The sequence below is a fragment of the Pseudophryne corroboree genome, chromosome 1 (genome assembly GCF_028390025.1).
Source record: "Pseudophryne corroboree isolate aPseCor3 chromosome 1, aPseCor3.hap2, whole genome shotgun sequence".
Lineage (NCBI taxonomy): Eukaryota > Metazoa > Chordata > Amphibia > Anura > Myobatrachidae > Pseudophryne > Pseudophryne corroboree.
In genome coordinates, this window is record NC_086444.1 from 576508908 (window position 1) to 576535383 (window position 26476).

The 26476-nt window shown below is 41.4% G+C and overlaps 1 protein-coding gene across 1 annotated transcript in view; it reads left to right on the top strand.

The window, feature by feature from the left end:
- Positions 1–26476, top strand: part of LOC134899942 (prostaglandin reductase 1-like) — a 147667-nt gene that overhangs the window by 117440 nt on the left and 3751 nt on the right. Inside the window, exons 3-9 of the mRNA XM_063914210.1 lie at positions 14250–14295; positions 16147–16203; positions 17741–17908; positions 19118–19235; positions 22610–22765; positions 23393–23498; positions 25502–25620. Of these exons, the coding sequence (XP_063770280.1) occupies positions 14250–14295; positions 16147–16203; positions 17741–17908; positions 19118–19235; positions 22610–22765; positions 23393–23498; positions 25502–25620 (770 nt within the window). The remainder of the gene's footprint in view (positions 1–14249; positions 14296–16146; positions 16204–17740; positions 17909–19117; positions 19236–22609; positions 22766–23392; positions 23499–25501; positions 25621–26476) is intronic.

The window sequence follows — 26476 nt, forward strand, 5'->3', positions numbered from 1 at the left end:
TTCATCCGCCAGTTTTGGGATTGCCAATAGCACCAGGCAGGGATGCCCCCTCTCTCCTTTAATTTTCGCACTAGTCATGGAGCCCCTGGCAGCAAAGATCCGTAATAACACCACTATCCACGGAGTATCCACAGGCCTATCCGAGCACAAGATAGCGTTATACGCTGATGATGTCCTGATTTCCCTCACAGATCCAGCCCAATCCCTCCCCTCTCTTTTAACTGAGATCCGTTCATATTCACAGTTTTCCGGTTATAAAATTAACGTTAACAAAACAGAGGTCCATGACTTTCATATCCCGGCAGCTCTCAAACAAGACCTACAAACTATCCTACCCTGTAATTGGTATACAAAGAAAATCAAGTACCTTGGTACATACTTGACCCATCATCACTACCAACTTTTCCAAGCAAATTACCCCCGCTTATTGCAGAAAATCAAAGATGACTTGTTGGAATGGTCCAGCTACTTCATCTCATGGATAGGCAGAATAAATTCTGTCAACATGAGTGTACTCCCCCGACTTCTGTATTTGTTTCAGACTCTCCCGATTTATGTTCCTACCTATGTCTTTAAGACTTTGCAACGCCAAACCTCCTTTTTTTATCTGGAACCGTAAACGCCCTCGCGTCAGACTTAAACTGCTTCAGCGCCCTTCCAGAGGCGGAGGGCTGGGTATCCCGGACTTTAGAAAATACTTCTATGCTGCGCAACTCTCTCAATGTGCACAATGGTGCAACGAGGGTGGGACGGGGAAAGTTTGGGTGAGGATTGAGGCAGAGGAGATGGGTCTAGCTACACTATCCTCCCTACTATGGCTTCGCCGGAACCAGCGCCCCCGTATGGCCCTTTCACATCCTGTGGTAAGTCGCTCATTAGCGATATGGGACCTGGCAAATAGACGGTTCACTTTGGCCCCAAACCCGTCCCCACTAATTCCGTTATTTCATAATCCAGCCTTACCCCCGGGTACGTGTAGGTCCTCGTATACATCCTGGCACTCGAGCAGTATGCTATATATTAATGACATCACTTCTAACGCTACCTACCCTCAATTTGCAGATATTCAAGAAGGAACAGTAATCCCTTCTTCGGACTTCTTTCGCTATCTGCAAATTAGACATTTTCACTCCACCACTACCACTACCCTTCTCCACAGACAACTATCCCCCTTCGAATACATTAGCTGGAAACGCACCAACACTAAGGGCCTCATTTCCGATATTTACGCTTTACTTAGCGACCACCCTCCTTCATCCTGGGCCCCTCACGAGTTGGCATAGGAAAAGGAGCTGGGATTCACTATAGACAATGAAGATTGGGTGGATATCTGGGATAATGCAGCCTCCAGTTCCATATGTGTAAGAATTAAAGAAAATATCTACAAATTACTCTACCGCTGGTATTATGTCCCTTCCCATCTACACACTATGTTTCCCGACACTCCGGATAGATGCTGGAGGGGTTGTGCGGACGTTCGCTCGTTTTTACACATATGGTGGACCTGCCCAAAAATGTTTAAAATTTGGGGTGAGCCCATTACATTGCTCTCGCGCTTATTTGACACCTCCATTTCTCCTGATCCCCAATACTTTCTGCTCCCTATGACCCTCCATACTCTTAACAGACACCAAAACAAGCTATTTCGACATGTAGTTTCGGCAATGACTTGCCAAATAGCCACGGACTGGAAGAACCCGACTTCCTCCCCAATACCGGTGATAATCTCCCGAATTTGGTATGTACATAAAATGGAATACATGACCACTGTTATTCGTAACACCTCGAAACAATTTGATAAAATATGGTCCCCATGGCTAACCTTACAACAGGCTTCCTCCCCATTTGCAACTTGACACCGTGCATTGCAGCTCTACCTACCTCTTGTCTCTGGAGGCCACCCCTCCACCTCTTTCTACTCCCTTTCTTTCTTTTTGACTGAATTTGCTCTATCTCCTCTATTTCCCTGACCCCTTCTATTTTCCCTCCGAGTATTATTTTCTTCTAATTCCCACTGTCAACTCTTTTTGACGGACGGCCACTCCGTTGCCGAGAGTTACCCTTTTCAATTGCCTTAACTTTGAAAAAAAAAAAAAGGGATCCACTCTGTTGATGTTACAACCTATTGTAGTCACATTTGTACTTCGGTTACCTACTTTGCCTGGTATGTTCTGTTATTAATGTAACAATTTTGTGATCCACCTACTAAAATGTGTTTAAAAAATAAAGATCCCCAGGTATCGGAGTTTAGAAGCACACCAAGAAAATTTAAAGTTGGATTGCATGCGGGACAGGTGGTTAGGAGGAATGTGGAAGGGGAGAGCTTCCGTTTTAGACCAATTAACTTTATAACCCGATATATGTCCGTACTCAGACAGAAGGTTGAAAAGGTTCGGCAAAGAAGTGTGCGGTGAGGAAAGCAAGAGGAGGACATCATCTGCAAACAGGGAGATCTTGTAAACGGAGCCCCCCACCTCCAGCCCCCCAATATCGGTCGAGGTCCGGATACGGGCTACTAATGGTTCTATCACTAAAGCAAAGATCAGGGGTGAGAGTGGGCAGCCCTGTCTGGTACCGTTAGAGATACCCAGAGGGTCTGACACCACTCCATTTACGGAAACCCTTGCAGAGGGATCCGAGTACAAGGCCTGAATCCCTGTAAGGAATTCACACCGAAAACCAAATTGAGCAAGAGTTTCGAACATAAAGGGACAACCTATCCTGTCAAACGCTTTCTCCGAGTCCAGAGAAAGCAAAAGAGCAGGGGTATGTGTAAGGTTGATATAGTGGGCAAGGCTAATGACCCGCCTCGTATTATCGCGGGCTTGGCGACCAGGGATAAATCCCACCTGGTCATTATGGACAAGGTGGGGCAATACGCTGTTCAGTCGGAGGGCCAGGATTTTTGCGTGTATCTTAATATCAGAGTTAAGTAGCGAGATAGGTCTATAGTTAATGCAATTGGATGCATCTTTGCCATCTTTGGGAATAACTATAATCCTAGCCTCCAGAGCCGATTTGGAGAATGATTCCCCCTGTAAAACAGCACTAAAGAGAGGTGAAAGATGGGGCATAAGCTGGGGAAGAAAAGTCTTATAGTAGGTGGCTGAAAAGCCATCTGGGCCAGGAGCCTTGTTAGGTTTTAGGCTTTTAATGACGGTGGCAATTTCTTCATCAGAGATCCTAGAGTTTAATTCCACGGAAACCATTGGGGACAGGCAGGGCAGATGGCAGTGGGACAGAAAAGCACATATGTCCGCGAGAAAATCCGGGCTAGATTGAGAGGACCCATAAGCATTGTATAACTTCTCGTAGAAGCGAGAGAAAGTCTCGGTGATACGTTTAGGATCACAAGTTTTCTTACCAGGGGAAGACTGGATAGATAAAACGTTGTTCCTCGCCAATCTAGTCTGAAGCCAAGAAGCCAGCAGCCGATCAGCCTTATCCCCCTTTTCGTAAAAAGATTGGTTGAGCCATTTCAAGCTAGTTTCCACCTTAGCTGTCAAGAGCAAGTTTAGTTCCCCTCTGGCAGAGGACAGAGAAGAGAGATCTGCTTCAGATACCGATGTTTTGTGTCTCAGCGAAAGGGATGTGACCAAGTCCGAGAGTTCCCGAATGCGATTGGTTCTAGCCTTCTTATTATGAGAGGAGGCACTGATCAAGCATCCGCGTAAGACCGCCTTATGAGCGTCCCACAGTAACATAGGAGAAACAGTCGGAGATGCATTTGTATTAAAGTAATGGGAAATTTCAGCAGCTATGTGGGCTTTCATTTGGGGATTGAGAAGGATTCTGTCATTTAACCGCCACGTAGGGTGGCGAGCGGGAGGGCATGGGCCCGGGACGTCCACCGTGACCGGACCATGGTCTGACCACGTGCTAGGGTAAATGGAGGTGTCAAGAATGCACTGAGCAGGCTCTGTACTCAAAAAGAGCATGTCCAATCTAGTGTAAACATCTCTTTCACTCACCATGCATCGAAAAGAAGGTGTCGGGATAGCAAGAGATTCAAAGCAGCTGCATTACGCGAATGCATTGATCTGGGCAGAGGTTTAGATCTGTCCAGAGCACTATCCAAGGTCACATTAAAATCCCTACTCATAACCACATTACCGCGTCTGTGCAGAGCTAAGAGGCTATTCAGGGAATGGAGGAAAGGGGCCTGTAGTTGATTTGGAGCATAAACATTCAAGAATGTATAGGGGGTCCCATTTAACGACCCCACTAACAGTAAATATCTACCCTCAGGGTCCCTCAGTATGTCGGAGGGGACGAAAGTCAGGTGGCTAGCAAAGAGTATAGAAACCCCCTTCTTCTTGCATATGGGATCGCAAGCATGGAAAGTGTGTGGGAAGGTTTTAGACCTAAGTTCAGGATGTGAAGTGCCACAGAAGGGGGTCTCTTGTAGAAATATAATATCGCCTCTAAGTTGTTTTAAGGGACTGAAATAAGAGAGAGCGTTTGCGTGGGCTGTTCAAACCTTTCGTGTTCATGGAAACTATTCTAGGAACCATGGAATAGGAGTGGAGCACTATTCAAGCGGAAACGCACCAGCGGGACCTCGAAAGAGAGAGGGGAAAAAGAAGGGAAGAAGACCAGAGAAAGAAGAAGAGAAATAGAAGGAGAACAGATGAAAAACAGGCATATGTCAGCACCAGCAACTGGAAAACAGAGAAAATCCATTCTCACAGGTCGAACCCGAGGAAGGAATAGGCCCGCGGGCCTAGTTCGTCCGACGTCGACCCTGAAGGCTGAATGGGGGATGGGTGAACCCAGCCGCTCGTAGGAGAGACTTGTGGGGACCGGGTCCCGTGTGTGGGCAAAACCAATAAAGTGTGCATAATGTAGTTAGTAGGCAAAAGGAGCTGCAGGTGAGGGGGGGAGGAAAGGAGGAAGAGCACATCTAAAGGGACAAAGGGGAGATATGGTGTGATGACTACATAACCTTAGAAAAAATAGAGGTCCGTGGACCCCCAACTCTTGGGCTCCCTAAAAATATGCATTTAAACGTAGGGAAGGAGAAAAACAGTAATACTGGAACTGTTGAAAACAGGAACAGAAAGCGTGATCCGATTGGGTCATCTGGGGCAGGGGCCAGCGCGGCCGACTGCAGAGAACCTCGGCCCCAGGACCCAAACAGGCCCAACCTCCACAAATATAATAAGGCAAAAAACAGTAAACATTAACTAAACAGAGGACTCTACAGGGTATGGGAACACGGATGAAACGCAAAAAGGCACCCTGAGGTCCAATGAGAGCTGTTGCGGGAGTGAGGCCAGCTCAGGGGCAGTAACAAATGTAGAGTCATGTACCCGGAGAGGTATGGGAGGCAGATCCAACAGTGTTCCAATTTGAGGATGGGGCTGTGAGGGAAGGGGAGGTGTTGACTGGGGGAGGATGCGGAGAGGTAACCAAAGGGCCGGAGATGTTCAAGTGGCGGAGCAGTTGAAGTGCTTCATCATGGCATCTAGCAGATAGGACTTTACCATCAGATCTGACTTGGAGGGCAAAAGGGAAGCCCCATCTGTATCTGACATTGTTGTCTCTCAGGGTTTTGGTTATGTCCTTTAGTTCTCTTCTTCTATTCAACGTAACCAATGACAGGTCCTGGAAGACTAGGAGATCGGAGCCCTCGAAAGAGATGGCAGGAGACATCCGAGCTTTGGCGTAGACTTGATCTTTGACAGCAAAGTAGTGAAAACGCAGAATTACATCCCTTGGCGTTTTAGCATCCTGAGATCTAGGACGTAGGGCCCTGTGAGCCCTATCTAGGAGTAGCATATCGTCAGGAACAGAGGGAGCGAGAGAGTGGAAAAGGCGGAGCAGGTAATCAGTGAGGTGGGTCTGTTCCACCGTCTCGGGGACGTTACGGATTCTAAGATTGTTTCGACGGCCCCTATTATCCAAATCTTCTTGTTTTTCCGCTAACAGCATAACATCTGGCTCCTAGATTTTTAGTTTGTCCAGTAATGTGGTAATAATATATGTGCTTGGTTAAAGTCCTTTTCGTTCCACACCAATATAGGAGTAGAGGTGAAAGCCTGTGTGTTGTTCTTGATTGCATGCGCCTCTCTAATTTTAATCACCTTATTGACACCTCTTCCTCTTGCCTCTTTTCATTATGTGGAAAATCATCAAATATGGAGGTGGTATGTTTGTAGCTAGCTATGATTCAGAGAACTTGGTGAGCTTTTTTCAGGGGGACCACCTGTCGCTGAAATGATGGAATTATTAAACTGTGCATGTCCTGTTTAAACAACATAAGGGTGGGTGGGAGGGCCTGAGGACAATTCCATCTTGCACCTCTTTTTTTTCTGCATTATGTGCTCATTGGGGCCTAGTTTTTAAAACTGCCATCCTGTCTGCCACTGCATTGCCACTCCTAGATGGGCCAGGTGTTTGTGCCGCCCACTTGTGTTGCTTAGCTTAGTCATCCAGCTGCCTCGGTGCAACCTTTTGGCCCCTAAAAACAATGTTGTTAGGTGTGAGCAGTGGCGCCACAAGGCGGGTGCGGGGGGTGCAGCCTGACACCCGGTGATTCCTCTGGGTGTGAGGTGTTCAGAATAGACTTGAAATGAGTGGAAATGAACGTTATTGAAGTTTATAATACTATAGGATCAAAAATACCCCCAAATTCTGTGATTTTAGCTGTTTTTGTTTTTTTTAAATCCAGATCCAAAACCAAAACCCAAAAGGATGGTTTTGGCTAAACCAATCCAGATACAAAACACGAATGGAGATCCAGATCCAAAACCAAAACCAAAACACAAAACCCGAAAACTGTCCACCGCACATCTCTATATACAGAAGGACCACATGTTCATTCACTAATTATTTTCACAATGTTCGCTTACTACGTGGATCTCCACATACTGGCATTCACCAGATAGGAGATCAAGTCATGTTTTATTGCTTTTATAGTTTCAAGTAGTTGTAAAAGAAACACACATCACGATTTTAGAGTATATTTAAGAGGGTGTGGTATGGAAGGTAGATAGTAACTAGCTCAACAGTGTCTCGGTCGACTACTATTGGTCAACAGTAACTAGGTCGACAAGGTCTCTAGGTCAACAGGTTATTTAGGTCGACATAGTCTAGGTCGACAGGTCAAAAGGTCGACATGAGTTTTTATGTTTTTTTTTGTGTCGTTTTCTTCGTAGATTGACCGGGAACCCCAATTAGTGCACTGTGTCCCCTTCAGGCAGATTACCATTCCAATCGTAGTCCATGTGGATCGTTAACTATGAAAAGGTTTAAAAAAATTGTGAAAAATGCATGTCGACCTTTTGACCTGTTGACCTAGAACATATCGACCTAGTTACTGTCAACCAATAGCGGTCGACCTAGATAGTGTCGACCTAGTTACTGTCGACCTAGAGACTGGATCCCATTTAAGAAAGGTTATAATTTTTTTTAATAAGATTAACACATTTATTATTCGAGTGCTCCAAGAAAGAAAGTCAACTTCTGTCAACACTGTATTTGGATAATGTATAGTACAAGTCATTGGTTTCTCCTGTTTCTCTAGTAATCCCATGAGTATGGATGCTATGTGGGTAATGCCAGTGTGTAAAAAGGCCATTTTATAGCTCACTGATTCCTATATTGTTATACTGGGTTTCAGAAATATTCTTTTGTGGAAACGGCATTTAAATATTGGAGAATTTCCTCCAGATTGATTTTGCCTCCACTTGCTTGAGCTATCCTTGTAATTTCCTTGGAGGAATATTCTTCCGGAGACTTTCCAATTTTATTCTTTGATTGACATGTGTCTTCCATTCCAGTAATGGATGTTCCCCTGGACTTTTCCATTTTTGTTATCTGTAATCTTCAAATTCAAGATGCAGTTTCAGAATATGGTCATTTATTTAAGAAATTGCTAATATTTAATTTACCTCATTATCACATTTGCCTGATGTTAAAGTACATTTGCAAGTTTTTAGCCACTTGAAATATAATACAGTATAATTCTAAAGTTATTGGTGCTAGAACAAGGAGGCGCCAATTCTCTTTCTGGCACAGGGCACCAAAAAGTCTAGTTATGACTCTGTTTATAACTACAGTATCATAACAGGGATGGGGGAATGGGATGTTGCTCTGCACCAGCTAAATGGATATGTAATATCTAAGAAAAAGGCTCGACCAATGTCCATAAATATATCATGTGACAACTACTGGACATACGGGGGTGCTACCAGAGACAAATTAAATTGTACAGAAAAGATAAGAGAAAGAATGTCTCTTTGTTGGCGCACATAAGATATTTAAAAATTAACCTTTATTATAATAATTTAAAAATGTCCAATCACGAAGTAAAGACAGTAATATGACAAAAATATAATTATCCTATAGAGTGAATGAAGTGCTTTAATAAAATGAATTAAAATCAAGGCTCGCTACCTGTTTTATGTCCTTATTTATCAAATATTTTGAATGTATTGCTGCAGATCAGAGACCAATTATTAATCACTTGAAAATATTTTTAGGTTATGTAACCTAATGGTGTTATGTATCAGCATATATTATAAATCAAGGAGAGCATATGCTTGTATTTAGATTATCCCGTTATTACTAATGACAAACTATCAGTGTTTATTATCTAATGCACCTCAATAAATTGATGTAATTATGTCAAAGGGTTCCCCAATATTGGTACATTTTGGGATTAAATATCTAATTAAATTTCATATCACCCCTATATTCTCTGGGCTGAATATTATACCAGATATTTATTGGTGTTGCGGATTACTTCGTACAGGTATGTTCATTAAGGAGAATCTTTGATAAACTCACTACCTAGTGCTATATAAACTGTTATTTATTGTAACTTGATTGTTACAATTGTAGCTACTGGGTAAAATCCCTTGTTATGTTCTCTGTAACAATTGAACATTTATGAGCTCATTGGAGTGCTGTCTATTCAGTAATATCTGTCTGTTGTCATTAAAGGTTGCTATAAATCACTAAATATATTTTATGCCCACTAAACTACTTATAATTGGTCTGATTTCTCATAATTTTAAACGTTATATATAATAAAGGGTGTTAACAGCACCTTGCTAGGTTGTCTATAATTACTCCTGAGGCCGTAATGTATTATTTATCTGATGCCCCAATGTGTCATAAAATCTATCTGATGATGTTGATCTAAAGTGTTTAAGCAATTTTCCTTATTAGCTAATTCAAAAATCACTCTGGTACTGCAGTACTGTGTGCTCTGCAGCTGCTGGTAACAGTGTAACATTAATATATGTCCATGCAGTACTGTGTGCTCTGCAGCTGCTGGTAACAGTGTAACATTAATATACCTCCATGCAGCACTGTGTGCTCTGCAGCTGCTGGTAACAGTGTAACATTAATATATGTCCATGCAGCACTGTGTGCTCTGCAGCTGCTGGTAACAGTGTAACATTAATATATCTCCATGCAGCACTGTGTGCTCTGCAGCTGCTGGTAACAGTGTAACATTAATATATGTCCATGCAGTACTGTGTGCTCTGCAGCTGCTGGTAACAGTGTAACATTAATATATCTCCATGCAGCACTGTGTGCTCTGCAGCTGCTGGTAACAGTGTAACATTAATATATCTCCATGCAGCACTGTGTGCTCTGCAGCTGCTGGTAACAGTGTAACATTAATATATCTCCATGCAGCACTGTGTGCTCTGCAGCTGCTGGTAACAGTGTAACATTAATATATGTCCATGCAGCACTGTGTGCTCTGCAGCTGCTGGTAACAGTGTAACATTAATATATCTCCATGCAGCACTGTGTGCTCTGCAGCTGCTGGTAACAGTGTAACATTAATATATGTCCATGCAGTACTGTGTGCTCTGCAGCTGCTGGTAACAGTGTAACATTAATATATGTCCATGCAGCACTGTGTGCTCTGCAGCTGCTGGTAACAGTGTAACATTAATATATCTCCATGCAGCACTGTGTGCTCTGCAGCTGCTGGTAATAGTGTAACATTAATATATCTCCATGCAGCACTGTGTGCTCTGCAGCTGCTGGTAACAGTGTAACATTAATATATCTCCATGCAGCACTGTGTGCTCTGCAGCTGCTGGTAACAGTGTAACATTAATATATCTCCATGCAGTACTGTGTGTTCTGCAGCTGCTGGTAACAGTGTAACATTAATATATCTCCATGCAGTATTGTTCTGGGCTCATTCATGCATACAAGCTGTTCATGCTTTATGGTCTCTGATCTGCAGCAATACATTTAAAATATTTGATAAATAAGGACATGAAACAGGTAGCGAGCCTTGATTTTAATTCACTTTATTATAGCACTTCATTCACTCAATAGGATAATTATATTTTTGTCATATTACTGTCTTTACTTCGTGATTGGACATTTTTGAATTATTATGATAAAGGTTAATTTTTAAATATCTTATGTGCGCCAACAAGGAGACATTTTTTCTCGTCTCTTTTCTTTATAACTACAGTATAAATCTTTCTAGATAAATGTGTTAGTTAGGGCTAAGACTGGCATTTATCTTTGGTCTGTAGTAAGGTTCCAGACTAGTAAGAAGGCTTGCTGTACCTGGTAAATGTGGAAGCAGGTATTGCATTGTAGTTTTCATAGAAGACATATCCATTTCTGGGGTTCATAATCTCTTACCTGGAGAATCTGGGGTGTGCTATAAAATACATCCATCAATGATGTCTGGAGCCTGGGTCTTTGTGGCGGGAACTAGAATGCCAATAGGGAGGATTAATGCAACTCTCTATCTGTAGTCCACCTTTAACTGGCAAAATATATAAGTTGCTTTGAGGCAGTGGGTAATGTCCTGATAAAACAGATTGCCTGGACCATCTTGGTGTAACTGAGCCATGAGAGTTCTCCAAGCATATATAGAGGGTTGAAACACTGCCAGGAGAGTTAGGGTTGCAAGACTAAACCTACTTAAAGATTTGAAGCTGTTATAAGGGGATTTACTCAAGATTTACTTATACTGAACTTCAAACGGGCTCTTAAGACCCACTTCTTTACCAAACCCAGCCAAATCTCACCCTAACCCTCTGTTCCACGCTCGGTCTATCCCATCTGTGTCACCCCTGTCTGTCTGCCCCTCCTCTTTAGAATGTAAGCTCTCACGAGTAGGGCACTCTTCCCTCATGTGCTTATCCTTTTCTTACTTTAATAATCCTCAACTGCCCAAATCCTTCGGCCACCTTGATACTTATCTCAGTGTTGTCTACTGATGTAGTTATGCTTAGTTACCCTGTACTTGTCCTATATTATCTTCAACTGTAAGTCACTGTTTTCCTGGTGCCATATAAATAAAGAATAATAATAATAATAATAATAATAATAATAATAATAATAATACTGTATTTACACTATGTACAGTATGTATGCATATAATGTGTCTGTATTCTGTGTATAGGTATGTATACATATGTATGCTATGTATATGTATCCTGCATATATACATATATTTATACTATGTATATGTATCGTATGCTTTGGTATATATACTATGCAAACAAGAAAAAAATGTAAACATCACTTCTGCGCTCATCAAATCTAACTATACACAATGATGGAATATTTTAAAATATAAAGAGTCTTTCAATAGGCATGGGGAAAAGGTGAATAGTCTATTGCGGTATAGTCCCTCCTTTCTTGAATGTCTCCTATATAAGGGAAAAACCATAACTGGAAGTGTGAACGTGCGTACCGTAACTCACGTTGCAACGTGACTTTTTCTTCCTATAAAGGTATCTTTGATTCTCCTGTCTTATGCGCGTCAAGGTTTCTTTGCACCTCCAGGTAGAAAGATGAGCTTTTCGACACCTCAGACAAAAGAGAGGAAATGGACGACCATTGGTGTAGCACGTAATGGATCCAGAGTGTATATCGACTAGGGGTTTCTATAAGTAAGTGATGTGCGTACCATACTCACATCACAAATGGATGAAAGATATGTATAATGGGTATCTTTTAATTCATCAGGATTATCTTCTGTGAAAATCTTCTAATCCGATATATCCCAGCAAGGGTCACCACACACACGTGAAATAATAGATACAAGGGGCGTACCCAACTCACACTTTGATGCGCGGAGATGTGTCTATAAAGGTTTCTTTTTGGAAGTCCCTCTAGCTTCTTTGTACCAATGATGGGTTTCCGTGCTTCCAATTACACACCAGACATTAGGGAACTCCCAACCCCATACAGCAGCAACTTCAACCAAGCATGCAATCTGGCGCTCTGTGGATCACTCTGTGGAGCACTTCAGAGAGGTGAAGCTGCTCCCTGGGTACTTCACCAGGACAGACCTTTTGCGGAATGTATGCTATGTATACGTTCACTGCAGTGACGTGTGGTGGAGTGAGGTAGGTGAGGCAGAGCCTTTCCTGTCACACTAATGTTTTTACCAGAGTTTTGACTGTGTATATGAATAATACAAATAATTTGTTTGAAATATCTTCTTTGCATTGTTCTAATCACTGTTATAGCCAAAACTCTGGAGTAAACAGTCTATGGCAGGTGAAGCAATGCTTATGTATTCCTCACATGTCTGATCAAAACTCAACAAATGTCCAGCAGTATATACTGCTGCACCTGTGTATAATGCCCACATGTACCCTTTGGCTCATATATTGTGTGTAAATCTGGCTCTGGTGCTAGCCAGTGCCTCCTGAGCCATTTACCTCACCGCACGTCCTTGGTACACTGTGTATATATGTATATATTTATGTTCTCACAAGAATACATATACACACTAAGAATTATTTTTGTCAGAAGCCACCAGTATTTTTTTCAAATGTGGGTAGAAGCTGGAGAAATCCCACATAAACATGGTGAGAATATCCAAAGTTCATTACAGTATTTTGTGATAAACAGTGGCAAGAAATGTGAATTATTCCATTCCTGTTGCGGTTTTGGAACATGGTTTTATGTAACATTGTTTAGAACACTACATGTGGCAGATAGATAAACAAAATGTCTGGATCAATCTATGCTATAATACTAAAAGTCAACACGGCGAGGGGGTGGCAAGCGCAATGAAGCCCCTTGCGGGCTCCCTGTGCTTGCCACGCTGCGGGCTCAGTGGCGAGCTGCGCTTGCCACGATGTTCTAATCCAACTCTATGGGTGTCGTGGACACCCATGAGTGGGAATAGTCCCTGTGAGTCGGCATGCCGACTATTAGGATTTACAGGGGTCCGGGATGTAGCCGTCAGTATTGTGACCAGTGGTCTCCCGACCGCTGGTCACATAACTGCATCCCGTCTACACAATAGAAACACTGGAGCATTGACATACGTACAGGTACATACATATATACTGTAAAGTACATGCATAATGTCTGAGACAAAGAACACAGATATTCTAGGTAAACTTCAGGATACAGTTACACAATAAACATTTTAAAGCAGTTGCGAAAGGTCTGTAAACTGGACCAAAGCCATCAATCAATAAACCAAGTACCAGAAAACAGAAGACAGAGAGTGTATTTCTTTCTAAAGAAAAAAATATATACATTTCTGTAAGTATTTATTTCTTTAGAAAGAAACACTCTTATATAATATACTGTATGATACTAGCAACCCGCCCCAGCTTTGCACAGGAACATTTTTTAATTTATGGTGTTTGAATTTTTTAACTGAGGTCTTATAAGATGTTCTTGTAGATGACTTTAGTCGGTTTTCCTCCTGACATCAACACAACAATAAATAGGGCTTTACATCAATTTATTCTTGAGAAACTGGATAACACATTTCAATCTCTACATAGTATGAAATAAAGTCCATCATTGTGATAACTTTTTAATGGCTTAGGCAATGTAAACCTAGAAATTGCTCTGAACGGACATTTTTCTTTTTGCTTGCTTCACGAAAATCGACACTGCTCGGCTCCCTTTTGTCATAGATTAATGTTATATACCTAAATCCGTCCAGTGGTTCTTGAGATTAGCCTGAACAAATAGATAGACTCCCTGTGGGAACTTTATTTTATGCTATGTAGAGATATACATACATAACACACTCTTTTATAGTCTTGCAGCAAAAGCAAGTTGAATTGTAGAACATAAACAATTTTGATGTATAAAATAAAGAAATCTGCAGTTTCATCCTTGTTAGATTAGCAGTGTTATTATTTTAAGTATTTTTATAAGAGAAATATTTTGTGTCATATACAAATATATGTATACATAATAATTAATAGTTTTACGATTTTTTTTTAATATTGTATGTCAAATTAATTCTAATATTTTGCATCTTACAGAGGTGCTGGTGGAAGCAGAGTATTTCAGTGTGGACCCATACATGAGGTATATGTTTATATTTGTATTTATGTATATCTATCATACATTGAGTAAAACAGAGGCTAAAGCCTAGCACAAGTGAGTCTTTCAGGGGTACTCCCACTGGGATGCAGTCAGGATCCCGGCTGTCGGGAACCTTGCAGTCAGAATACCAACACCGGAATTCCGACACCAGTCTGAATGCCGGCACCAGCATCCAGAAAGGGAGCAAGATCTCGATGCTGGAATCCCGACAATCGGGATCCCGAACGAAGAGACACCGCACCGCAGAAGTGGTAAGAGCGGGATCCCCTCCTGCCAATGAGTCACTGGCAAGATAGTGAATCTGCATTGTGCTAGTGCATACTATAATGCTTATTCTGTGAGCATCTGGAGAGAGGTTATTTACACCTGACCTTATATTTCAGTAAGGTAGTTGGGAAACAGCCAAGGTCAAATACTAGCTGGGAAATATGAAGACATGCAGTGCATGTATATAATATAATATATATAATGTATTACATATACCACTTTGTACAGTTTATAAGTGCACAGTGCACACCAACATTCCACTGTTGAGAACTATCCCCATAGAATGGGGATACACCTACTTTTATAGGATTGCGCTTGTACATAAATATGGTCACAGTGGACAGCAGAGAAGAGTCATTTGAAGGCCTAATTCCAGTTTATGACCACAAAGTTCAAGTTTACATTTACACCAAAAACACTGCTCATCTGAGCATCATTTATGTGCTGAATAAATGATGGGATTGAGCAGAAAACATTCTTCCTGTCTTTGTTACATGTCGCATCATTAATGTTTTTACAACACTGGTTATTGGCTCGCCTATAGATGAGTTTACCTATATCTAAAAGTGTGGAGGTAGAGGCTGTATGGCCACACTCAAACCGGAGCACTTCCCTTACGGAGGCCCTATTCACCTTATTTAGTTATTGCATCCCTCAAACTGAAATCTTGTTTGTGCATGTCTGTGCATTACATGGTGCAGTGAGACATGCGCAGAGGACAGTTGGAAAGGAAGACCGTGACTGAGCTTCCATCCCCCAAACAGAACAGGAGTACAAGTTGAGTATCCCATATACAAAATGCTTGGGACCAGAAGTATTTTGGATATCAGATTTTTCTGTATTTTGGAATAATTGCATACCATAATATACACCTTATACATACAGCCTGAAGGTCATGTAATAAAATATTTTTAATAACTTTGTGAATTAAACAAAGTTTGTGTACATACGCACAATTAATTTATGTTTCACATACACCTTATTCACAGAGCCTGAAGGTCATTTAATACAATATTTTTAATAACTTTGTGTATTACACAAAGTTTGTGTACAATGAGCCATCAGAAAACAAATGTTTCACTATCTCGTTCCTACTGAAAAAAAATCTGTATTTCAGAATATTTGGACATGGGATACTCAACCAGTATCTGAGAACAGGGGAACCTGACTACCCCCCCCCCCCCCCCCTCCCTTTATGCTGCTCTGTGGCCATCAAAGACAACAACTTATTAATGCACAGATGCATGTGCTATTTGTGCCTTGGGTACAATTGTCCAAAATAGGCCCCCAGTGTTGCAGTGTATACACTTATCCTGTGTACTAGTGTATACATAGATTAATATATGTTGATTATCTGTAATTATGCGAATTTAAGACTCAATGTTGTGGTACAGAATCCACCAACTCAAACACAAAACATCAATATAACTTGCCAAAATCATTACGTATAAGAGATGTTGAAATGACACACAGAAGTCATCAAATCATTCCCTCTTTTACTTTCTCTAATTGAACTAATTTATGTGATATGTGTATCTTCATATTGTTTTGTTTGTATCTAAACAGGGCATATAGTAAGAGAATGAAAGAGGGAGATGTCATGATGGGCACCCAGGTTGCAAGGTAACATTTAAACATTGGTTTCTTTCTGGATAATGCAAGAATATTTTTTAGGGAATGTCTATATTATTAGCCAATGAAAGTGATACAGGTTGAGTCTCCCTTATCCAAAATGCTTGGGACCAGAGGTATTTTGGATATCGGATTTTTCCGTATTTTGGAATAATTACATACCATAATGAGATATCATGGTGATGGGACCTAAATCTAAGCACAGAAGGCATTTATGTTTCATATACACCTTATACACACAGCCTGAAAGTAATTTTAGCCAATATTTTTTATAACTTTGTGCATTAAACAAAGTGTGTCTACATTCACACAATTCATTTATGTTTCATATACACCTAATATACACAGCCTGAAGGTCATTTAATACAATATTATTAATAACTTTGTGTATTAAACAAAGTTTGTGTACATTGAGCCATCAAAAAACAAAGGTTTCACTATCTCACTCTCACTCAAATAATTCCGTATTTCGGAATATTCCGTATTTCGGAATATTTGGATATGGGATACTCAACCTGTAATGCAAGAATATTTTTTAGGGAATGTCTATATCATTAGCCAATGAAAGTGATAGTAAGTACTCTATCGGATGGGTCAGTCATCTTTCTGACTGAACAAATGTGATAATATGCATCATTTGAAGCCCAATCATATACAGTACATACAGGAAATTCCCTGATAAATGACATCATATCTGAGGGGCTTAATATGATTCATTGTCTACAACAACATACTGTAGTTTGATTTACATTATATACTGTACATACTTCACTTGTGTTTCCAAATGTGATGTTGTTAATGTGATATGACACATGTTAATGTGGTAATACCACATGACTATACCCATAAATATTAATAATGGGATTTTTTTATTTTTTTATTTACACTATTAAAGTTAATTTGACTGTGTCAAATTTCTTTAGGTTGTTTTTTAATTCTTTAGGTTATTTTTTAATTACATTTTTTTAGGTTGTTTATTTAATTCAATTGAATTGAAAAATGACCTAAAGAAATTTGACACAGTCTATATAAAACATAATTAATTCTCCAAACGTATCTAATTGTAGTAGTTTTTGGTAAATCATTTTAGAATGACTCCCTAGAACTTTGTACGTTTATTTGTGCTTTGGTGAGTGCACTAAACAGAATATAGTATATGAACCGCTCAATAACACTATAGGCATTCAATGTTTACATTAAACTGTATATACACAATGCCTGTGGTATTGTTTAGATAAGATTTCTGTAGAAATTTTTATCAACATCTTAATTTCTGTAGAACTTCAGGGGTAAATTTACTAAGGTGGGAGTTATTTTAGAACTGGTGATGTTGCCCATAGCAACCAATCAGATTCTATCTATTATCTTCTAGAAGCAGCTAGATAAATGTTAAGTAGAATCTGATTGGTTGCTATGGGCAACATCACCAGTTCTAAAATACTCCCTCCTTAATAAATTTACCCATAAGTGTTCTTTGCTCCTTATCGCTAAGATATTAAATATTATCTTTATTAATCCTTTTCCATAGGGTTTTGGAAAGTAATAATTCTGCATTCCCAGCACACAGCTATGTTCTTTCAAGTGCTGGCTGGACAACTCATTACATCTCTCAAGGCAAAGATTTGACCCCATTGCTTCCAAACTGGCCTGACAATGTCCCCAAGTCTCTGGCTCTTGGAACAATAGGTATGCCTGGGTAAGTATAAATGTAATCCATGCACACTACAGTCTCAAGATAGCTATACACCTAAGATTATCTTTCCAACCAGCCAACAGTTGTTCTGGAAAATTGATGATTAACTGGTCAATTCATGAAGCAGTGAAATGTGTGGAGAAGTGAGCCAGTGGAGAAGTTGCCCATGGCAACCAATCAGCATTGAAGTAACATTTATAATTTGCATACTATACATTTGTACAGAGCAGCTGATTGGTTGCCATGGGAAACTTCTCCACAGGCTCACTTCTCCACACTTTTCACTGCTTTATGAATTGACACCTTAGACATTTATATATCCCTACCCCAGAGGAGCATACATTTTGTGTTCCTTACCATAAATACACACACATAGACACCAGTTTAATTTTTTTGTTGAGAGCTAATTAATCTACCAGTATATTTTTGGAATGTGGGAGGAAACCAGAGTACCTGGAGGAAACCCACGCAAGCACGGGGGGAAGGGGGGGGGGGATATACAAACTCCACACAGTTATTGCCATAGTGGGTGTTGAACCCACAGATTACACCATCTGTGCTGCCCATTTATTAAGCTTACACTATTTGTGAGTCAACTGTAAATTAATGTGTTTAGGCATAGTCTCAAAGTCTAACTTTTGTCTTTGCTATATATTTCTCTTTATAGATGATATTATTATTATTATTATTATTATTATTATTATCATCATCATCCTTAATTTATATGGTGCCACACGGGATCCACAGCGCTTAATTACAGAGTGTATAAACAAATAAGCAAAACAAGAAAACAGTTACTAACAGTTTAAGACAATACAAGATAAGTACAGAGTATATTAACATATTTGCAACAGCAGAAAACACTGAAATAAGTATCAGCGGGGCAGAAAACCAAGGGATTTGGTGCCGTCAAAGGCAGCATGAAGTAGAAGGTGGTATAAGTAAGAGAAGGAAACGCACATAAGGGAAGAGGGCCCTTATCGTGAGAGCCTACATTCTTTCAATGCCTTTGCAGAATGTACAGTAACATATTATACTAGGTTTAATATTAAGAGCTGGGTTAATAAAGATGGAATGCCTTGTACTATTGAGCTCCCAGTAACTAATACTACTATATACATGTAAATCAAAGCTACATGAATCTGCACAAAGCAGTCCAGCCTCTGTATGTTCTGTCTGTTCATGAGCACATTATTCTTATATTCCTTACAGTCTAACAGCATACTTTGGTTTAAAAGAGATCTGCTTTGCAAAAAAAGGTGAAATTGTCCTGGTCAATGGAGCGGCTGGGGCTGTTGGCTCCTTGGTTGGCCAGATAGCGAAAATCATGGTGAGTACTGCTGCAGTACCTCTAATACAGCACACGTTTATATACAATAATGTACCTTATACAGAATAACTGCAATGACAAGCAGAGGCGGCTCCTGCCTGCCGCTTCTGCTGGGTCTCCCCCTCCTTGTCCCTGCTGCGGCCGCCGCCTGAGTCCCGGCACCTGTGCTATGTACATTTCACAGATACCGGGACCCGGTGCATGCGCAGTAGCAACGACGGTACTGCGTATGCACAAAACCACAGCTTCTATGGACTGCATCGACTAGAAGTTAATGAGGCAGGGAGCTAGCTACCTACAGGAAGCTAGCTTTCTGCCTCTTGCAGCCTGGTCTGGCAGTCCCGTAGGGAGGATACACCATCCAATGGGACTACCTGTAGTGTCTATGACTGGCAGGTAGGACTTTCAATAGAAAGTCACTGCCAGTTACAGTGAAGCCAGTGCTGTCTCACGGACTGCATCTGGCTGCACTGACAGTTAGCTGGGTGGCGGATTTTACCTGGGAGTCTCCAGTCCTGTAGCTCATAGGTAAAAACCGCCACTGATGACAAGACACTTGGGGCTAGATGTACTAAGCATTGGAGAGAAATAAAGTGGAGACAGATAAACGTATAGACCAATTCACTTCTAACTGCCATTTTTCAAACACAGACTATAATATGACTATAATATGGCAGTTAGGAGCTGATTGGCTGGCACTGTATTTCTTTTTACTTCATCACTCTCCAAGCTAAGTACATCTCCCCCTTAGAAATAAAAGTATCGTTAAGGCTCATTAACCTTCCCCAGAACACTGGATTTGCATTTTGCAGTATAAGTAGTAAAGTAAAAAACAAATGGGCAATGATGGACAATTTTCAAAACTGTTCCGCAAAATGTTCAGTTTATCCCACATTTGGCAGTATCATTTTTTGTTGACCATGTGTAATTTGGACTTACTTTTTTCCCAGTAACATTGCAACACAGCAGAATACATTGACCATTGTAGTCTCAGCTCTATTCAGAAAATATATTTTCTGAAAAATGTAACCTTGTAAATACAGTACGGAATGACATTTGTGATTTGTGGAATAGCAAAAGAAAAGCAGAACTCAATGGGATTAAGCTGCAATTTGTCCCTTGTTTCCCCTTTCACACCGCCAATTCCGGATCCCACCCTCTCAGGCAGTTGCCATGGACCTTTGAGACATAGCTAGGGATGGACATTGGAAGCCCACCATCACATGATGGCTGGGATTCCACCATTGAATCTTTCAATGCGATGGTAACTAACCATCACATCAAAAGAATTTGATTGAAAAAAAAATTTCATATGATCTGTACATGCGCAAAAACCCTGTTTGCGCATGCAAAAAAACCTCTGCAGCGTGACCGGATTGGGGACGGGACCCAGAGTAAACATCGGTGAACCATAAAATGTTTATCATTTGATGGCGGCAAACATGGGAATCTCTTTCCCTGTGTCTCTCTCACCCTGTGTCTGCTCTCCCTGAGTGTCTCTCTCTCTCTCTCTGTATCTCTCTCCGAACCCCTTCTTATGTCAGTCTCTCTCTTCCTCCCCATCCCCTCCACTCTCTCTTCATTTCTATTTTTCTCTCTCTGCATGTCTGTCTGTCACTCACTGTGTCTGTCTCTCCATGTCTCTCTCTCTCTCCCTGTGTCTCTCTTTCTCCATCTCTCTCCCTGTGTCTGTCTCCTCTATCTCTCTCCCAGTGTCTCTCTCTCTATATATGTGTCCCTCTCTCTGAGACCCTTCTCTCGCTCCCTCCCTATGTCACTCTCTCTTCATTTCCACATCTGTCTCTCCCTCCCAGTGTCTGTCTCTTCATATCTGTCTCTCTCCCAGTGTCTGTGTCTCTCTCTCTCCATGTGTCCCTCTCTCTGGGTCCCTTCTCTTGTCAGTCTCTCTCTCCCACCCCATGTCTTATGCCCGTCTCTCTCTATGCATGTCTGTCACTGTCTCTCTCTCCATGTGTCTCTGCCTCCCCATGTCTCTCTCTCTTCATGTCTGCTCCCTACCTGTGGATTTCTCCCTGCCCATGTCTCTCTCTCCATGTCTATCTTTCTCTCTCCCTTTGTCTAACTCTATGTCTGTCTTTCCCTCCACATGTCACTCTCTCCATGTCTGTCTCTCCATACCCATGTCACACTCTCTCCATAACTGTCTCTCTCTCTCTCTCTGTCCCTGTCTCTCTCCTTTCCCATGTCTCTCTCTCTCCCTCCCCATGCCCCCCTTTCTCCTGATGTCTGTGTCTCTCTATGTCTCTCCCCCCCTCCCCATGTCTCCTTGGCTCTGAATGTACAATATATATCTCTTACACACAGGGACATGGCCCTGGCATGTGCGCGTGGCACACGGACACTACCGTGGGGGGGGGGATGCCGTGAGTCAGGGGGCTTGGACTTGCGGCATGCCCCCATTTAAATGGATATGAGTGGGCTGGCACAACATGGCACACGAGGCCATGCCGCGAGTCAGGGGGGCGTGGACTCATGGCACACCTCCATTTCCATGGAGACGGGTGGAGGGGTGGGGGAGCGGCCACACCAGAGAGGCTTTCCCAGCTCTCTGTGTAACAGGACCCGCCCATTTGGCATTTGCCAGAAGCGCCAGATGGGCAGTCCAGCCCTGCTTACATATACACGCAGTGGGTTGGAGGTTTCCATATATGTGATCTCTGTCTACTTCTCTCTCTCCCTCTCTCTTTCATATGTGGACCCCCCCCTAAAAATCCTAAGTTTGCCCCTGTCTTAATATGATACTCTGCTTGCTGATTATGCACAGGAGCTGTCATAGTCTTTGAAGAAACATACAACAAAGGCTGCTGCTGGTGTGCTGTATAAACCAATGTGGGGATGAGGTAATAGGGCCCTGCTAAGGGCAAGCATTGGTGGCAGGTGCATATGCAGGATTTACCGCTGGGCGGATTGGGGGGGTGATTACCGTACATATATATATATATATATATATATATATATATTTATATATATATATACATATATATATATACATACATACACACACATATATATATATATGTATTTACATATATATATATATATATATATATATGCACACACACATAGCTGTCTCTGAAAAAAAATATTCAGTCGATCAGGTGGGTTTCTGGGTCCTTGAAATCTCCCCTGCATGCACCATCTGGTGGGACCTCTTCATGGTCACACTAGCCACTAGCAACAGGTATGGAGGGCGACACAGCTGTATAGTGAGATGGACCACTGTACACAAGCAGCCTTATCTTTAGGGTGCATTGAGGACCACGTTTGGGTACCACTGGTATATACTATATATATCTACTGTAGTATTTGATACAGTGGTGTGTAGTTCTACTAATAGCCTTTTCATCTCTCAGGGTTGTAAGGTGGTTGGCTCTGCAGGCTCAGATGACAAAGTGGAATATTTGAAAGAAATTGGTTTTGATGAAGCTTTCAACTACAAGACAGTAAGCTCCTTAGAAGAAGCCTTGAAGAAGGCATCTCCAGAGGGTTATGATTGCTTCTTTGAGAATGTAAGTTAGTATAATTGAAACATAACTATTAATGCATGAAAATACGGTTGTAGAATGGCTTTTTATGTTGTCTAACTCTGCATCCTCATTTACTATCTCAATGTAATTTCCTCTGTACTAGGATACTGTATATTGTTTTAAAAAAAATTCTACAGTATTTTTTTCCAGGGAGTAAAGATGGTTTCAAAATGATTCTACAGTTGCTCTGAATGTTTTAAAATTCTCAAACTTTAATGTATGTTCAGTCCTATTAATAATAAAAGATATACAAAGTAACCATTTAAGCTTTAACTGACAATGAGCCAACATTTGGAGAGCTAATAGTATGACATCACACTATAGTACCAACAATAGGGAAATACTAATGACATCATGCCACCAACCAATAGCATGAAATGAACCACATGCAGAGAGATAACTATGTGCTAAGATTTTCTGATATTTGATGGTAATAAATTCACTTTGTTCATGATTTCCTTAAAGTAAACCATGCTAAAAGTAGTGTATAAACTAGTGGATGCTATATAAACTTCAGTCATCAATTCGGCCTACATTGTAGATGTTATTGGCAATAAAGATGTAGAAAACTGAAATTAAACCAAATTATTTGTATTTTTCTGTGTGTAGGTTGGGGGATATTTTTCAGAAGTGGCTTTGCATCAGATGAGAAAATATGGCAGGATCGCTGTTTGTGGAGCTATTTCTCTGTACAATGATTCAGTCCCTAGAAAAGGTAATAGGTTATATCAAGTGTATGATTTTGAACACTGTCACTTCTAGCAATGTTTTTTTCTGTTAGAAGAATAGAAAACCCAGATTTACATCATGCAGCCGCCGCAGCTCGCCACACAAACAGTCCGGACACACCTGCTTTGTCCGGACCACGCTGTCCAAACGGTGCATCAACGTCCACAAAACAAAGCGTTGACGCCCGTCACCGCCCCTTCACTGCCCCCAACAAGACTTAGTCTGCAGTCACAGTTTAAGTCCTCACACATGCACGCAGTGGCATGCATGCATGTGTAGAAGTGCTAAAGTTGCCAAATAGCGATTGTAGCACTTTTGCAACACATACTGAATTGGGCCCTCTGCCAGGACATCTGCCCATTTTTTTGCCATGCATGATGAACTGACTATTTCTGACGGGGTGCTCCTTCATGGTAAGTGGTTTCTCATTCTCCACTGACTTCAACATTTTTCAGCCACCCAGGGTCATCTTGGTGTTGAAGCCACCATATCATGGCTGCTGACATTACCAGTACAGCTATAATTAATACAATGAAAAGGCACTCTTGAGTGCATGGCATTCCTCAACAACTATTCACTGACAATGCCATTCAATTTATGAGTGCAGAGTTCGCATTGTGTGTATCTCAAAGGGATATTACCCACAACACCAACAGCCCAAGGTAGCTGCAGTCTAATGTCTTAGCTGAGAAAGGAGTCTGGACAGCAAAGCTTCTGTTAGAAAAGTATTCCAGAGATGTGTTTGACCTTTTTTTATCCAGCCACATCCGCATGGTGATTCCCATGACTAAGTGCAAACTCTGACCACACTTGGAACAAGATGTGCCCAGTGCCCTAACAGACAATGGGGGTGATGTAGACCTGATCGTAGATGTGCTAAATTTAGCACATCTACGATCAGCTTCCCTGACATGCGGGGGGACGCCCAGCACAGGTCCGCCCGCATGTCAAGCCCTACCCCGTCGTACAAGTACAAAAGCATTGCACAGCGGCGATGCTTTCGTACTGGAAGAGTAACTCTGCACCAGCGCAGCTTCTGTGCGCTAGCAGGAAGCTACTCATTGCTGCTTGGGTCACAGTGGCTGCGTGAGGTCACACGCAGCCGCCGCGGCCCACCCCCCAACGGTCTAGGCACACGTTGCCCGGACTGCGCCACCTAAAGGCGGCCATATGTCGCCGGCCCGCCTCCTCCCACCCAGCGACCACCTCTGCCTGTCAATCAGGCAGAGGCGGTTGCAGTGCAGAGACAGCCTTCAGCTGTCTGGCATGCGCCGGTGCACTGCGGTGCTGGCACATGCGCAGTTCGGACCTGATAGTTGCTGTGCAAAAATTCGAGAAATACCTTTTGTAGATAATTCCCAGGAGGAATCTTCCTAATTAGCCTTATTCTTTATTTTATAAATTTGGCAGGATTTCCATGCCTAGTGCCAAGTTACAAAACCTGGTGTGAACCTTCGTTTTGACATGTATTTGCATGTATATTTTTCTTTTTGTTTTATTCTGGCATACTGTACTATTCCACACCTGAGATGATATAGATGTTGATAAAGCTATTCTAGCTGCTGGCTCATGACCCTTGCCCTGGAAATTACCTGGTGGCCATTTTATTAGCTCGCTGTCAGTATTCCATAAATAAAAATGTGTTTTCAGCAGCTTTGCATCCTTTCATCTTTTGATTATCCAGCATCTCCACACACAGTGTCCCACATATAGTTTTCAGGTTGACATAAAGGCATTTTCCACAAAAGGGACTCCTGGACCAAGATGTATATTCATAAAACTGGCAATTTTCATTTTTATTTTTTTTAACTAATATTTGTTTTGTACTCCTTTTTACCATTACAAAATAGTTATTTAACCATGGGCCACAGGACACCTTATCACATTTAGTCCCCTCTTTCTTAAGTTAAAATTGTTCATCAAAGATGGTGTATTCTATTTGAGACGTCATGGAGAAATCATCACTAATATATCGTTCTTTTACTGCAGGAGAATATGTCCAGATCCCTTTACTTTTCCAAGAGCTGCGAATGGAAGGATTTATAGTGCAGCGTTGGCTGAACAGATACAATGAGGGTCTGGAAAAACTTCTGCAATGGGTTGTTGAGGTAAGTGTTCTTTGCCTTCGTCATTTGAAAATAATATAAAAGAACCAGTAATCGGAGAGCTCAGGTATCACATTTGTTTGTGCCCCGAACATTTTGGTGTATGCAAGTTGAATGGTGGCAATATTAAAATACAAATGGAATACCATGGTGTCAGGTGAGGGACAATATGAGGCATACTATAGTTTTAATACATATAAACTATGGGAAATCCTCAGTTATTATCCTTTTTTTGATTCTGAGAAAGCATTACACAGTATCTCTTGGGATTACGACACTTACTCTTAGGTCTTATTAAATTTTACCTCGGTCTTTATTGCTAATTCTTCACATGAATCCTATTAAATAATATCCCCTCTGAAAAGGTGACTATTTTTAATTGCAACAAACATGGCTGGCCTTTGTTGCACCTGATTTTTACTCTGGTCTTTGCACCACATGTCAGATTGGGCTCCAACATCTATGTGTCGAACACTAACTGCCAGTTTTCATATATATCGGGCTAAACCAGTGGTTTCCAAACTTTTTTGAATCACGGCGCCCCCGAATATCAGAATATTTTTCACGGCACTCCTAAGCCAAAAATTTCTTATTGAGAAATTTAGAAAGAAATATTACATTAAGTAGATCGCGTTTATATGTCATCCTTAGGGTCAGTTGTGTGGTGAGGGACAAGATTTGCTTCTGTTTGGCCACATATTTTATGACTGGCAGCCACCAGCACTGGTTTTTCCTATTATATTGACCATGAATAATTTGAATTGGTCCTGGACCACCAACCCAGGGCACCCCGGCAAGTGTCCTGAGGCACCCCAGGGAGCCACGGCACACAGTTTGGGAACCCCTGGGCTATACTGTT